The sequence below is a fragment of the Vulpes vulpes genome, chromosome 15, assembly GCF_048418805.1.
Source record: "Vulpes vulpes isolate BD-2025 chromosome 15, VulVul3, whole genome shotgun sequence".
Taxonomy (NCBI): domain Eukaryota; kingdom Metazoa; phylum Chordata; class Mammalia; order Carnivora; family Canidae; genus Vulpes; species Vulpes vulpes.
The window spans coordinates 60,512,219-60,527,564 of record NC_132794.1 but is presented as its reverse complement, the minus strand read 5'-3'; the positions used below and the strand labels follow the sequence as shown (position 1 = coordinate 60,527,564).

Genomic DNA, 15,346 nt, shown 5'->3' with positions numbered 1-15,346 from the left:
CTAATCTGCTGTTGATTCCCTCAGTATATGTTTCATTTCAGTTATTATATTCTTCAGCTCTAGTTGGTTCTTTTTAGTACTTTTCTATCTCCTTAAGTTTTCCCTGAGTTCATTCACTCTTCTAAGTTCAGTGAGCATTTTAGGACTATTACTTTGAATTCTTTTTCAGGTAGATTGCTTGTTTCCACTTTGTTTAGTTCTTTTTCTGAGGTTTTGTCTTGTTCTCATTTAAAATATATTATTGTATCCTTTGTGATTGTTTCTTGGTATTAGGTAGGTCAGCTATATCTCCTGGGTTAAAGGTAATGTCCCATGGGCCTAGAAGTACAATTCTTTTTGGTCACCAGTACCAGGCATTCCAGGACTATCCTCTGTATGGGCTGTGTGACCTCCTTTTGTGACATGCCATAATTGCTGTGGGTGTGCTCATGGGCAGGCTAGCACAGCTGACTGACTAGAGGCCTGGCTGTGGCTCCTGTGGGCATGCTGATGGATGGCATCAAGCCTCAGTGTAGCTGGTTATGAGGCCCATCCACAACTGGTATGGGTGAGCTGATGGGCAGAGATGCCTCCCTCACCCAGGGCTGGAGTTACTATGGAAGGGTAGCAGTGCCAATAGAGGCTGCCCCCTGGTTATGGCATGGTGGCAGCTGCTTTGGAGGGGCACCTGCCAAGTTGGGTAGGGCAGGTCTGCAGGGGAATGCCAGAGTGAGGCAAGCTATGCTAGCAAGGTAGATGGAAAGTATCACACTGTCATTTGCCAGTGTTGGCAAATGTTGACTAGCTGGGTTGAAGATGGGCCAAAAAATGGTGTTTATGAGAACTCCTGTTCTTGGGAAAAGTGCCCAGCCTTTATGGTACATGCCTTAAAATCTGTCAATAAATCTTGATGTCTAGCTCAGATGATTTTTAAACTGCTGTTGCTTTGCTGGTTTTGGAGAAAGTGATACTGTTTGCAGGCCATTTAAGAGCAGAGTCTAGGTTTCCTATAGTTCTCAGGGTCTTCTGGAGCTAAACCCCACCGATGTCCCTGAGACATTACAGGGACTCATATTCCTGAGTCCCCAGGCAGGGGGTCCCTGATGTGGAGTTGAACTCTTTGCTCCACAGGGACCACCTTCACCTCTGATATCCCTCCTGCTATGGGTTAATGTTGGACACTTTTCAAATGTCTATTTTTCCACTGGGTCTCAAGGGTAACCAAGACTTCATGTGAGACTTTCAAGTGGGGAACCTCAGTTTCCTATAGCACATGGGGCCCCTGGATGTCAACTTGTTGACTTTCCATGCTAGATGTTCTGGGTGCTTGTTTCTCTAGTGCAGATCCCAGGGGCCAGAGTGCCTAATGTAAGGCACCAACCCCTTGCTCTTCTGGAAGAAATGCCTAGCTGGTGTGTGTTGCTAAACTGTGGGTTGGATTTTTTTGTGACAGTATTTCTGCCTCTTCTGTCTTCACCCTTTGTTGTGGACAGCAATTTATCTAGTTTTCAGATTTTCTGGAGGGAAATAATCCATAAGTTCCTATAGATGTGGTATGTCTGAGTGAGAAAGTGAGTTCAGAATCTTCCTATGCTTCCATCTTGGATGCAATCTCTTGGGTCCATATATTTTCTATTTGCTCTTCCAGATCTGTTTTCCTGTATTCTTCACTTGCTCTATGTGCATGAAAGCTGACCTGTCTGGACTATATTAATGAGCTCACTTGCATTCTGGCTTCTGACTGGCTTTGACTGATTGGAGCGCAGAAGAGTTAAGTCAGGGTATTTTATTCTCCCAGCTCCCTCCTTGCTATGGCGAGCTGTGCCTGTCTCCTCCTGGGGAGAGTTATAGTTTTGTATGGATTGCCATAATAATTACCTCTTCTTGGGGCCAAAGGGTAGCAGAAACTTCCCCCTATGATTAACCCTGGGGTACTATGGTTATTTCCTTATTGGCTTTTCTAAACATTGCTTAAACATGTATACATAGTCCTTTTATTAAACTGCCCTTCATTACCTGGTTTGCGTATATCTGTTTCCTATTATAATAAATGTATCAACTGATAATGTTGTTTTAATAAATCTCATGAACATTTGGGGGTCCACTGGACATTATAATATGTTGATACTTAAGATCTTTCATGTTTTGTACATAATTATTAACAGTAATATATCTCACCTGTTCATAGACTTTGAACCTTCCAAAGGATAGTAGAAAAGAGCAATTATAGTGAGAACAGTTTCCATGGTGTTTGTAAGAGTTCTGGTACAGCAATACCATGTGAACCAAGAGCTTAACTGGCAAAAAAACTAAGAACAATTATAAGCAAACATATAGGGAGGGAGAATTGGAAAAGCTCCGTATTATCTTCTTTTATGGAAAATATCAAGTCTACATATTGCAAAAAATCACATCAAAAGATAAACGATATTGAAAAGTCATGCCCAAACATTGTTTTTAAGGAGTTATATTACACATAGGTCTATAATAATACCAGATATATTATGTGTTAAAGTTAGTAAGTTTATACTTTCAGGTAAATTGACTAAAATAAAAGAAAACAGTTTTTGGAAGAACATGCAAACAGAAGCATCAAATCTACAAAGCAACTGTCTTAAAAGAAACTTGTTAGCTACTGCAAGGATGTTAAACATGTGGTACTGGCTTCCTATCTCTTCAAATACAGCCTTTAAAAAATGTTCCGAAGTTTTGTAGATATAAAGACTTTTCCTAAACTATAACAACTTAGTACTTTAGAGGAAGAATTTCAAAGGTATTACATTCTTGCCATTTTAGGTTGAGCCTTCAGCAGTGTATATAAGCACAAAATAAGGAGACTGAATTTATCCTTGAATCAATTAACAACCACTCAATCACTAAACCATGCTGTCTTTTTAATGCAAATAAAAACACTACCCACAGAAATATCTTAATAATTAGCAAATTATAATATTTATTAATAAATTAATAAAAATTATATTCTAGAAATTTTTTGATAAATTGGTCACTTGGAATTCAGAACATATTTTCCAGTAGAAACTATTAAAAAGGCAGTAACATTTCTAAGCAGGCTTATATAGGCTTATATAATCACAGTACTAAAGAATCCAGTCACTCTTCAGGATATGGTTTCAATGAGAAAATCAAAATTTGAATGTGATATCAGGAATCTATCTCCCCACTGTGAAATAAGCCAGTTTGACAAAGGACAGTTTTCTATACTACATTTTCTCCCTTACAGAGTTTATTTCAAACACTAACTAGAGGTGAAATGCTTCAGTGAAAACATACTTCTTAGGCTCAGTCTCAGGTATGAGGTAGTGAACAATGGATGTAAACAGTGGAGGTGATTTGTGAGGTAGCCAATAATTAGAACTATTCCTACTGGAGGCACCTGGTGGCTCACTTGGTTAAGCATCTGCCTTTGGCTCAGGTCATGATCCTGGAGTCTTAGGATAGAGTCTCGGGATTGAGTCCCAGGATCGACTGGATGAAGCCCTGCATCAGGCTTCCTGCTCAGTGGGGAGTCTGCTTCTCCCTCTCCTCCTGCTCATGCTCTCTCACTTTCTCTCTCAAATAAGTAAAATCTTAAAAAAAAAAAAAAAAAAAAAGAAAGAAAGAAAAAGAAAAAAGAAAAAAAGAACTATTCCTAACTGAATTTTATAGAAAGTGAGGCAAGGATTATGACAGGTTTGACCAATGAAATGAAGATGTTTCCAAAGGCTGCTCCTAAGGTTCAGCCTCTCAAAGATTTTGAGGGCATCGTGGCTTCAATCACCCAGGGTGCAATCAGAAGGAGATATGGCATGCACCACTTGCATTTTGTTGTTCTTCATTATGGAAGTACCTCTGTAACACTGTTCAAATTATCTTTTGAAGCTATTTTAAGAATTGATATTTTTCCTTGTGTTTTACGCTGTTAGGAATGAAATAAGTGACTAGTTTCTAAAGGGTTTAACACTTACCACCCATCTTGCCATTTGCTGATTTTCTAGTTGCTTCATTAAGGAGTAGAGTCTGATGTCTGCTATAGCAGATAGGAGTGCTTGGGCAAGTCTAGGAATCCAAATCTTCAATAGTTTTTTTTTTAATTAAAAAAAGAAGATATTTAAAAACATGTACCAGTTCACACTGAATCAGCATAAAAAATCAACAAACTGATCCGACTATCAACTGAAGGCCCTTCTTAGTACAAAAATAGACATAATATATTAGTCTATTCTGCAAAAATACCTGTTTTTTGACAAAAATTACATTAATTTTTCAGGGAAATGCCCAAAGTAGTTTTATCATTCTCATTCTTTCTCTCTGTAATTTATATATTACAACACTACTGCTTTTAATCTAGATAGCCAACAAAATAGTTAATTGCGTTAAGGTTCTATTTTGGAAGCACATTTAGTGATTTCCATTAGCATAACAGTAAGTTAAATTTTTATGAATCATTTATAATAGTGTGATGGGTTATCATACCAAGTACTTTATATATATCACCTCATTCAGTCCTCCTAACAATCCCTGTGAGATAGGTACTGCTTTATAAGTGAGGAAACTGAGGTACAGAGACATTAAATAATTTTCTCAAGGCTACAAAGCTACTTAGTGTCAAAGCTAGGATTCAAACCCAGGTCTTTGTGATTCTGAAGCCTGTGCTCTTAACTACTAAGTTACATTGTTTTTCATCCTGCAATACAGATGATAAAATTATTTACTTTTTTTTCCCATAAAAGGACAAGTATTCTACAATTACAAAAACACAGTAATCAGATGACATTAAAAAGTCAATTTAAGAGTAAAACTAGGGGCAGCCAGGGTGGCTCAGCAGTTTAGCACCACCTTCAGCCTAGGGCCTGATTCTGGAGACCTGGGATCAAGTTCCATGTCGGGCTCCCTGCCTGGAGCCTGCTTCTCCCTCTGCCTGTGTCTCTGCGCCTCTCTCTCTCTCTCTGTGTTTCTCATGGATAAATAAATAAAATCTTAAAAAAAAAAAAAAAAAAAAGTAAAACTAAAGAGTAAATGTATTATAACTTAATTACAGTTAGTAATTCTAATATTACACAATGACATCTTTGAGAGTTTTAAAAAAAATGTGTCCAAGCTATCATTAACAAAATAACACACTGATAGAGTACAATTTAATCTAGGTTTGTTCAAAAGATGTGTTTCTAAAAATATATTTAAATTTGTATTTTTGTTGGACCAATCTTTATTAACTTTAGAGTAGCTTTACTTTCAGGTGTCAGTGGCTTCTAACACTTTTTTTTTTATGTTCCTCCTCTTTGTCAGTAATCTGTAAATATTTAAGTCTTAAAGGTATGCTGTACTTCATAATTTCACTTAAAAAAATAATTGCCTTGTAAAATAGAGCAAAAGGCATCTATGTACATACCTTTTGTTTACTCTGCATAGAGATCTATATTCTTCTTACCTCTAGGCCTGAAAGTAGTTCATGTGAGAAGTTAATTTGGGGCAAAGAGAAGGAACATGCAAGGGGTAAACCTTGAGTATGATACTGTGTTGGCAGCTTACCATTCTCCTGTTCTTTAAGCTCCTGATTCCTCCATTAAGCTTCCAGAGGCCAAATGCCCTTGTATGTCTTCTGACTATTGAAAGCCCCCACTGTGGAACCCCATTCAGGTCTCCCTTCTATATCCCTTTCTTCTCACGTGTTCTAAGCCAGTGCTGTCCAGTTGAAATATAACACGAGCCACGTACATAGTTTAAAATTTTATAGTAGCCAAATTAAAAAAATTTTTAAAAATCCCAAACAGGTAAAATTAATTTTATTTATTTTGTTTAACCCGACATATCTAAAATATTACCAATTCATCAAAATAAAAAAGTATAGAAACATTTTACATTTTTATTTTGTACTAGGTTTTTGACATCTAGTATGAATTTTATAGTAATAGCACTTCTCAATTTAGACTAGCCACATCTCACATATTCAATAGACACATGTGGCAGTGGCTACCATGTCAGACAGTGCAATTCTAAGCCATTCCTAATTCTATGCTCATATTTTATGCAGTTTAGGGAGAAGCTGTCTTGTAAGAGCTCAACATGCTGTGACCTTGGTCTATTTATTTCACTTCTCTGACCCCTTCAAAAATATGTAATATACATTTAAAAAAATCAGTATGACAGGTATGAATGACTGATAGCATCTCAATGTTTCTCTACCTGGTCAAGTTCCAGATAGGATGGAGGTTTTTTGAGAGGGACAATGGGGTGAGGATGGGGGGGAGGGCAAGAGGCGGCTTACTTAAACACAAGATGGCCCCGTGGGTCAGCTACAGGTTGAGGAGAGTGGCTAGGTCCTGGAGGAATAGCAAGTTTTCTATCTTGAAGACTCCTTAATTCATAATATAACCTACTTCTTGGGATATAAGATATCCTTGATGACATCATGCATATTTACCTGTGGTTCCAGACTTTATGGTTACTCTACATAACCTAGAAGACCTGACAAGAGAAGCAAATTCACAGCTCCTAACTTCTACATGTGTCAATGGGAGAAACTCTGCTAATGCTCTACATTCTCCTTCCCCATGATCTTTCCATGTGTTTCCAGGCTCCAAGAAACCCTCAGGATTTGGATAGCCTTTGGAATTCTGGGCCACTTCCCTAACAGAAAATGGGGAAGGCCCAAACTTCTGAGTCTAATCTGAGGACAGCTTAAAGGATTTTGAGAGTGAGTTTAGAAAAACTTTGGCACCACTAGTTCTTCACTACCCTTTCTTGGCAACTGACACCAGAAATTCATGATCTAGGAATTACAACCTTATTACTATTGCTGCCTAATTACTACATATATAGCACAATGATTGTACATATCATTAAATTCTAGTCAAATTAATTTTCTCTAAGATTTAATTTCAACACTAAATCCTGAGTAGGTTTATATACATTTAGTCTTCATAAGCTCATATAACATGGTCTTCTGCTCACAATTTAAAAAAACAAGATACAACACTGCTCTCACATGATGCTTTCATGAAGGAAGAATACTTCTAAGGTCCAAATAATTAATATATAATGTAGTCATTCTGAAAGTCTGCAAATTTTAACAGGATTCCTTCAAGTAGGACACTTTTATGCTGTTTTTGTGTTTTAGCACATAATAAGGGGTTACACATCATAGTATGTCTTTGTAACTGTGGGCTTCCCAGATATGGTCAGAGTTTAGCAACAAGTATCTTTAAAAAACAAAAAACAAAAAGAAAAAACTTTGTGATACCAATAATGTCATTTAGTTAATATACATGAGCCTTTTAAAAAGGGTGGAATAGGGATCCCTGGGTGGCGCAGCGGTTTGGCGCCTGCCTTTGGCCCAGGGCACGATCCTGGAGAGCCGGGATCGAATCCCACATCGGGCTCCCGGTGCATGGAGCCTGCTTCTCCCTCTGCCTGTGTCTCTGCCTCTCTCTCTCTGTCTCTCTCTGTGACTATCATAAATAAATAAAATTAAAAAAAAAAAAAAGGGTGGAATAAATCTACTTTTGATAACTATTTTCATTACTTTTATATAAACTTACCAGTAGCTGAACATTATCTTTTCCCAAAAGATGCAGAATCTTGTAAATGCTTGCAAAGATTAAGGGGTATGTGTAACCCCTCAATCTTTCTGTCCATTCCCAGGTCAAATAACCATAATTAGTGATATTAAGGACTAATGTTGAATAGCACTGAAACAATCTCTTTTAATGTCTGTGCATAAAAAATTTCTATTTTTTTGATAATTAAACTTAAAAACACAGCATTTCACACTGGTTATTTGAGTTAAAAATGCAATGGCCAATTAAACTCATAATTTCTTCGTGAAGGGAATGTGTTTTTTACTTCATCTATATCTCCCACAGTACTGAGCACTATGGGAAGACCTGCTGGTTAAAGGTTGAGTCAAGTGTATTAACATCAAAGAAAGATATAGAAGAAATATTAGTATAAAATAATGGTGTACTTTGATAAGTTAAAATTACTTGGAGAATATATGGAAAATTGAAAAAATACAATAGAAGCTGGCACAATTTCTAAGATGAATACACATTTCTAATTTGGAAAAGAAACTACAAAGGATATTTGAAAACCATGTGATGTGCAACTTCAAGAGACTGCCAATATTCATCTGGAACAAAACTTGTCTGGACTAAAAAACAGTTACATATTCGTAATGCTATGGTAAACGAGACCAAATAAACGTTTTCACCAAGAAGATCTAAAAAACAAAACAAAACAGGTAATTGTGGCACAAAAGTCAGGCAAGTTCTACTTGCAGAACTAAAATCTGCTGTTCCAGTTGGGGCCTTGCTCATTGCTCAGACTCAAGGCACAGTAGAGAACTCTGGCTGACAGACAAGGGCTGGAGCTCTACCACTGGGTAATTATCACTCCTTCCATTTAACCAATCTTTCTTGCAATTAATTGTATAAAGAGAATAGTAAGATAACAATGAAAAAGAGATCAGGTTAACTAAGGCCTTAGGCTAATTAGGTAATAGCCTATATAGGTAGCTAATGACAGAAACCAGCTAACAAATTACTAATTTAGGAGTCAAACAGTGGCATATCAAATGGTCCTCTGCATGTTTTTAAATAGCCCTTATTGTTGTTTAGTCTATGCAAGAGTTCATTCCTTCATGTTGCCTTCTTTAATCCTCCAAATCGTGCTAAAGGGTAGGTATTGGCCTCATTTTACCTATAAGGAAAACAAGACTAAGAAGTTAAACTGCCTTGTCCAAAGTCAAAAAGGTTGTAAATGGCAAAACAGAATTCAAAACCAGGGCTATCTGCTGCCTCTTTGCCACAAGTGGACAGCCTGCAGGCTGAACACAGAGTATTTTTTTTTGAATGTTAATTTATTTGTCAACATTTAAAAATCCGACTTTATATTAAAATCTGTATTGCAGCATTCCTAAACTAACATCTGACAACAGAGCTCAACTGGCAACAACTGGCTGGTTCTGAGAGGTGCTTTAATTTATTCAGACCTGCTTGATTGTACTCTTAATCCATTTTGAGTCTTTTGCTATAGTTCTAGGTTCCTGCCACTGTCCTCCATTATTCTCCAGGAACACATTTAAATATTGTTCAGATAACTCGTACATTCAACACAACACACACGCCCCATCCCAACGTTCATCCTTCAGAAGCACTTAAAGAAACATCCCGACTGAACTACTGCTGCTGAAAGAAAACCCTGTGAAAAAAAACCCTTTTACTCTGTGGACTGGTGCAGAGTACACAATACTCAGAACTGGGCCCTGAACAAGTGATTCTGAATACCTAAAGGTTCAACTATGTGACAAGTGCGGTCATTTATAATCTCGTTACTCTCCTTAACCCTGAGGGATCCAACTTCTCTACCGAAGGAAGGGTCAGGGGAAAAGAGCGAGAGAACTCCGGCCCAGCGGCCCCTCTCCCTCTCCCCGTCACAATCCTCCTTCATCTGGCAAAAATGATTCTCCCCTTCTTTCGTCTCAGGTCTCCACAGGGGAAACTCAGCATTCTTTTCATGCCGCTTACACCGTGCTTGGCACATACAAGGCGCACAATAAATATTTATTAAATGCAGAAGTCCATCCTTATATTAAAGCCCGCCTCTGACAGATCAACAGCCCAGGTGCTGGGGGGTGATCTGGTTCCTGTCAACATCCTCACAACGTACCAAAGAGAAGGCTGGAGGCTGGGGCTGTAATAAATGGAGTGGGAGTCAGACCTGGTCACCCCAGGAATCAATCCCTGTGCAGCTGCGAAACCTCAGGTAAGTTGCCCCCGTCCTAAAACGCGGTCGGCTACGTCACGTCAACTCACTCCACCCGGCCGCGGCAGGATTAACCCACGCAGAATAAAACGCCGCACAAGCGGCCAGGGACGGAGAACCGCGGCTCCAGGGCGGCGATTTCTCGGCAACCCCGCCCAGCAGGTGGAGCCCTCACTCGCGGTCCGCGGCTTCCCGCCACAGCCGGGGAGCTTGGCGCCCTCCCCCCGCCCCCGCCCGCCCCTCACCTCCGCGGCGCTCGCTGCTCTTCCGGGGGCTGAGGTACAAAGTTGACTTTCTCTTTCGCAGCTTCACCTTCTCGTGGGAGCGGCTCTGGAATCCGCGGAAAAAAAGCCGGCCATCGTCGCCCCCTTGCTTCATCCTGCTCCCACTTCGAGGTCGGCTGAAGATCCCCAGCCACCTCAGACCCCGCCAAGGAGGAGCCGGGAATAGCGCGCGCGTTGCTCTTCCGCTCACTAAATTTGGCCTCTGCAGCCGCCGTCGCTCGCAGGCGCGGGGGTGGCTGGGAAACGGCAGCGCCCTGGCACAAGAACCTCCGAGGTTGGCGTCCGCCGCTCAGTGCGGCGGCTTTGTTTGCCACGGGCTGGCCCGCGCTTTGCCTGCGGTTTATCGTCCTCGTGACACTGCTGCCCGCCTTTGGCTTCGTTGTCTCTGCGCCCGAGCTTCTCTTCCGGAAACCGCTGGAAGGAGCCGGAGCGCCGCTAGGCTGGGGCCAACGGGAGGCTGGTCAGCGACGCGAAGCGGCCGCTCGACGGTCCGTGGTGCCTCAGTGGTAATAAGAATAGTGATGATCATTGTAAACGTGTTGGTGTAGCATCTCACTGACAACTGTCGGACGAGGTAGGCGGCCTAGGGATGATTCAGCCTTTTGCACAGCTGTGGAAAATGAGGTTCGGCAAAGTTAAATGACTGGGTCAGGGTCACTTAGCAAACTAGTGGCCAAGGGTTTCCTATTTCCTGTGGTTTATCTTCCAAGGAGCTGACTTGAAAATGGCTCCCCTACCTCTTTTTTTTTTTTTTTTTTTTTTTTTTTTTTTTTTTAAACACTCAGGCAATGAACCATAGCATGCTTGGTAAACTGCCGTTTATCTAGTTAACCGCAAGAGCCCAGGAGCAAACGGGCATTTCTTTCCCAGATTAATTTATATTACATTTTAGCGATGTTAAGGACAACCTAGTTTCTGGTACTAGTTCTGCCACTAGGGATTTTTGTAACCTCGGAGGCCTAGAAGACGGTGAAAGGTTAAGAAAACGTGTAAATCCGTCGCTCTGTTTTCCTCTTTCATAAACATCTGTTTTCTCCAGAGACTATGATGCCCACAACTATAATTTTCTGAGAAATAATGGAATCTTTACTTCTCAGTCGTTCAAAGTAAAATCTGTCAAATCTTTTTTTTTTTTTTTTTTTAAGATTTTATTTATTTATTCATGAGAGACACAGAGAGAGAGGCACAAAACCAGGCAGAAGGAGAAGCAGGCTCCATGCAGGGAGCCCGACGTGGGACTCGATCCGCGGTCTCGAGGATCACACCCTGGACCGAAGGCGGCACTAAACCGCTGAGCCACCCGGGCTGCCCAGATCTTTTTATTTTTATAAAAAAAGTGGATGGCCAGTTATTTACATGTGTATGTTTGATGACTACTTGTACCTTCTAAAGCATCAGAGTGAACTCCAAATCTTTTAGCCTGTTGTGAAAATTTTTAATCATGCATATTGGCAAAAAAAAACATGAAGTAGTAAACAAAACAAAACAACCCAAAAGGCTAATAGTGAAAAGTAACAATTCTCTTTCTTCTACTTCCAGATTGGATTGGCAGTCACTTTCAACTTTTGTGGGGAGCTGTTTCTTGTAGTGGTTAGTTTTGTAATGGTACATAAAGGTGTAGAGTATGACTCTTCCCAGCCTCATTGCCATTTTAAGAATTACCCACTTCAAACCATTGAGAACATTCTGTAATGGGACTTAGCTTTGTCTTACACCATGCCCTAACCCTCATTTGTCATGCTTCCTATTTATTTATATTCCTATTTTAGTTAAACCAAGTGATATTTGCATATTATGAAAATTATGATGAAAATACTACTCACTCTGAAAGAAAGTAGTGATATGGAATCTTTTAAAGGATGTGTGCTAAGGTATTGCTTTGTTTTTCATTTTCTTTGTACACAGATCTGAAGATATTTTCCTGGATGTGGACTAATTTTTCAAACCACTGTGTGGGGAAAGCATTGTATGGCATTTGTTGAAAAATGTTTGGGAGATTGACTCTTCCACAACTGCTTTTTGCTAGCATCCTTGGAATTGCTGGAGGGATGTATATTTATCAACCAATATTTGAACAGTACTACCGAGATCAGATGGAATTAAAAGAAAAGTTGAAATTGGCACAAGAATCAGAAGAGAAGAAAAGTTAATACTACATGGAGTTGAACTGTAATTGTTTAATGTTCTATTGAAATTATACATTGACTATAAATAATCTAATGAAAACTTCTCAAATATGTTTTAAACACAAATAAATCATGTAATGATTTTAAAACAAGCGCTGTCAATTTTAATGTTTACTTTTATTTGTTACTTTTTTTTAAACTAAAACGGACGTCTTAAGGAATATTTTGTTTCCTAGTTGAGGTTTTCTTTTTCTAGGAATGCGGGAGCAAGAGGTGACCAGACTCTGTTTATAAAATAGCTAGGAATGGTGTTTATAGTACTGGTTATAGATGAAGTAAATAAAGTTAACCATTTTGGGCAGAATGCTCCTCAAATAGCCTACAATTAGCCCAGTTTAATATACTTGAGCAGTTTTTCAGCCCCAGGCAAAATGGTGGAGTAAATTGAAAAATGATGTATTTCAGAGCAAGTTGAAGTTTTAGAGAAAATAGATGATATATAAGATGGCAAAAATGACACAGATCTGTTTGGTAACCTAAACGAATTTGCATTAATAATGGTAAGGGTGGAATTAATTTGTTATGAAGCTATTTTTCATATAGTGTTATTGAAATTGGTAGGAACTGTTCATTACCTTTTATTCTAATCTTAAACTTGTATTTTCAAAGACAGCTATCAGTGTAATCACATGTACAAGATGCTTTATTTAAATCAACTCATTTTTATTATTGATTTCTTAAAAAGTAAATTTATTATAACTTCATGTAAGCTATCTATGTTGAATAGAGGCCAGCATAGGTAATTTTTAAAAGAGTGAAGAAAAAAAATTATTAAAGTAGTATATGTACATTAAAAAATTCAAACTACAGGAATGAACAAAGTGAGAGGTTGAAATTATTATATACATTTATTTAATCAGCACATTCAACAGTTTAGTGTGAGCTTTTGAGACTTTTTTTTAAAGATTGTATTTATTCATGAGGGACACAGAGGCAGAGACATAGGCAGAGGGAGAAGCAGGCTCCATGCAGGGAGCCTGATGTGGGACTTGATCCCAGGACCCTAGGATCACGACCTGAGCTGAAGGCAGATGCTCAACCACCAAGCCACCCAGGATCCTGACATTTTCTTCTATGCACATAAAAGTATACGTTAAAATTTTAATTCATGTACCAAGTATTTACCACGTGACAGGCTTAGCTTTGCTTGACTACAGCTAGACTGGGATTCTGTTGCAGTAGTCTGTTTGTTGTGGGACCCAGGTTTAGGGAACATCCCCTTTCTGGGATGTGGCAAATATAGGATTGAGACCAGGAAACAAGGAATGATAATCCTATCTAACATAAAGTTAAATTGAACTGATTTTGATCCTCCTTTTGAGAATGATGCATTGGTCAGTTTAGTGGCAGAGAATGAGTTAATTTTTTTTGTTTGATAAAGATATTGCAGCCATTTATATCAAGGTCACAATGAGATACCACTTCATAAACTTAGATGACTACAAACAAGATGGAATAACAAGCATCAGCAAGAATATGGAAAAATTGAAACCCTGATACACACGTCACTGGTGGGATATAAAACAGTGCAGTTGCTGTGGAACAGTTTGGCAGTTACTCAAAAAGTTAAACAGCATTACCATATGGCTCAGTAATTTTACTTCTAGGTATACGTCCAAAGGAAGTGAAAACATCCATACAAAAATTTGTGTATGATTGTTCATAGCATCCTTATTATAATAGCTTAAAAAAGTGGAAATAACACAAACGTCTGTCAATTCATAACAAATTAACACTTGATAGAATATTACTCAGCCATAATTAATGAAATAGTGACATGCTACAACATGAATAACCTTTGAAAATATGAAAGAAGCTGGGCACAAGAGGCCATTTATATGACATGTCTGAAAAAGGCAAATGCAGAAAATGTAGATTAGTGGCTGCTAGGATATGGGGTTTCTTTTTAAGGTGAAAATGTTTTGGAACTAGATAGTGGTGGTCAGTGACAACCTTGTCAATTTATTGTATTGTACACTTTCAAACTCCTTTTACAAGGCTAGCATTACCCTAATGCCAAAACCAGATGAGGATACCACACACACAAAAAAATGTTATAAGCCAACATCCCCGATGATCCCTGAACTGTACACTTTAAAATAGTGGACTTTAGTCTTTGAGAATTATATCTCAAAAAAGCTGTCTTCAAGAAAGAAAAAGGATGCTGTATACAGAATAGCTACAATTGAGATAGTCCATTGTTTTCTGTCATAATCCATCTAGTTTGTTTTCTGTGTGTGGTAAAAATTACATAGCATGAAATTCATTTTTTTACAGTTTTTAAGTGTAGAATTCGGTGGCATTAAACACATTCACAGGCAGCCCAGGTGGCTCAGTGGTTTGGCGCCACCTTCGGCTCAGGGCCTGATCCTGGAGACCCAGAATCAAGTCCCATGTGGGGCTCCCTGCATGGAGCCTGCTTCTCCCTCTGCCTGTGTCTCTCTGCCTCTCTCTCTCGGTCTCTCATGAATAAATCTTTTTTTTAGAAAAAAAAAAAGTACATTCACATTGTGTAACTATTACCATCCATTCATCTCTAGAGGTTTTTCCATCTAATTTTTGTAAGGCCCAAAGAGATGAATTGAATGGGGTATATAGAGACCCTCTGGCACATCCTTCAAATCTTTGAAGGTAGCATTAATGTCTGAAATTCTTTGACTAAATTGCTTCTAATTTACTGCCTTAGGAAAAGCAGATTAAGAGGCTTTGAGTTGGTTCTTTCTAAAATAAATATTTGGTAGGGACTAAGTGTGCCCCCCTCCCTAGAGTCCCTGGCAAAATTCGTTTATTGAATCCCTAACCTCCAATGTGATGGTATTTGGAGGTGGGACCTTTGGGAGGTAGTTAAGGTAGGAGTGTGGAGCCCTCAGGAATGGAATTAGTGCCCTCATAAGAAGAGATACAGGAGAGATGATCATCCTCTTTGCCATGTTAGTATATAATAAGAAGGTACAAATGGGAAAAGGGCCTTCTTGCCAGGCACCAAATCCACCAGCACCTTGATTTTGGACTTCACAGCCTTCAGAACTGTAGGAAATATTTGTGGTTTAAGCCACCCATTTTATGGTATTCTGTTACAGCAGCCTAAGTCAGGGTTCTTCCTATAAGGTCAATAGTCATAGTGTATGATAGTTT

At 39.0% G+C, this 15,346-nt stretch overlaps 2 protein-coding genes across 3 annotated transcripts in view; one reads left to right on the top strand and one right to left on the bottom strand.

Annotated features, from left to right (window-relative positions):
• The window catches only part of PIGB (phosphatidylinositol glycan anchor biosynthesis class B), a 35,509-nt gene extending 25,052 nt beyond the window's left edge, over positions 1 to 10,457 (bottom strand). Inside the window, exons 1-5 of the mRNA XM_072738586.1 lie at positions 9,987 to 10,457; positions 8,065 to 8,197; positions 7,518 to 7,638; positions 3,945 to 4,049; positions 2,158 to 2,288 (exon numbers count right to left, since the gene is read on the bottom strand). Coding sequence (XP_072594687.1) covers positions 2,158 to 2,288; positions 3,945 to 4,049; positions 7,518 to 7,638; positions 8,065 to 8,197; positions 9,987 to 10,119 — 623 coding nt within the window. The 5' untranslated portion in view covers positions 10,120 to 10,457. The remainder of the gene's footprint in view (positions 1 to 2,157; positions 2,289 to 3,944; positions 4,050 to 7,517; positions 7,639 to 8,064; positions 8,198 to 9,986) is intronic.
• Position 10,458: 1 nt separating this feature from the next.
• Positions 10,459 to 12,303, top strand: PIGBOS1 (PIGB opposite strand 1). 2 transcript variants are annotated; one of them, XM_072738585.1, is made up of 2 exons: positions 10,459 to 10,599; positions 11,931 to 12,303. In XM_072738585.1, the coding sequence occupies exon 2, from the start codon at positions 12,011 to 12,013 to the stop codon at positions 12,173 to 12,175; it is 165 nt and encodes a 54-aa protein (XP_072594686.1). In that variant the 5' UTR covers positions 10,459 to 10,599; positions 11,931 to 12,010; the 3' UTR covers positions 12,176 to 12,303. The 2 variants fall into 2 exon arrangements, with proteins under 2 accessions (XP_072594686.1, XP_025851728.1); XM_025995943.2 differs by lacking the exon at positions 10,459 to 10,599 and adding an exon at positions 11,243 to 11,385.
• Positions 12,304 to 15,346: the final 3,043 nt, after the last annotated feature.

Excerpts from the sequence above, each read along its gene's own strand:
- PIGBOS1 (XM_072738585.1), top strand. The coding sequence starts at position 12,011 with ATGTTTGGGAGATTGACTCTTCCACAACTGCTTTTTGCTAGCATCCTT.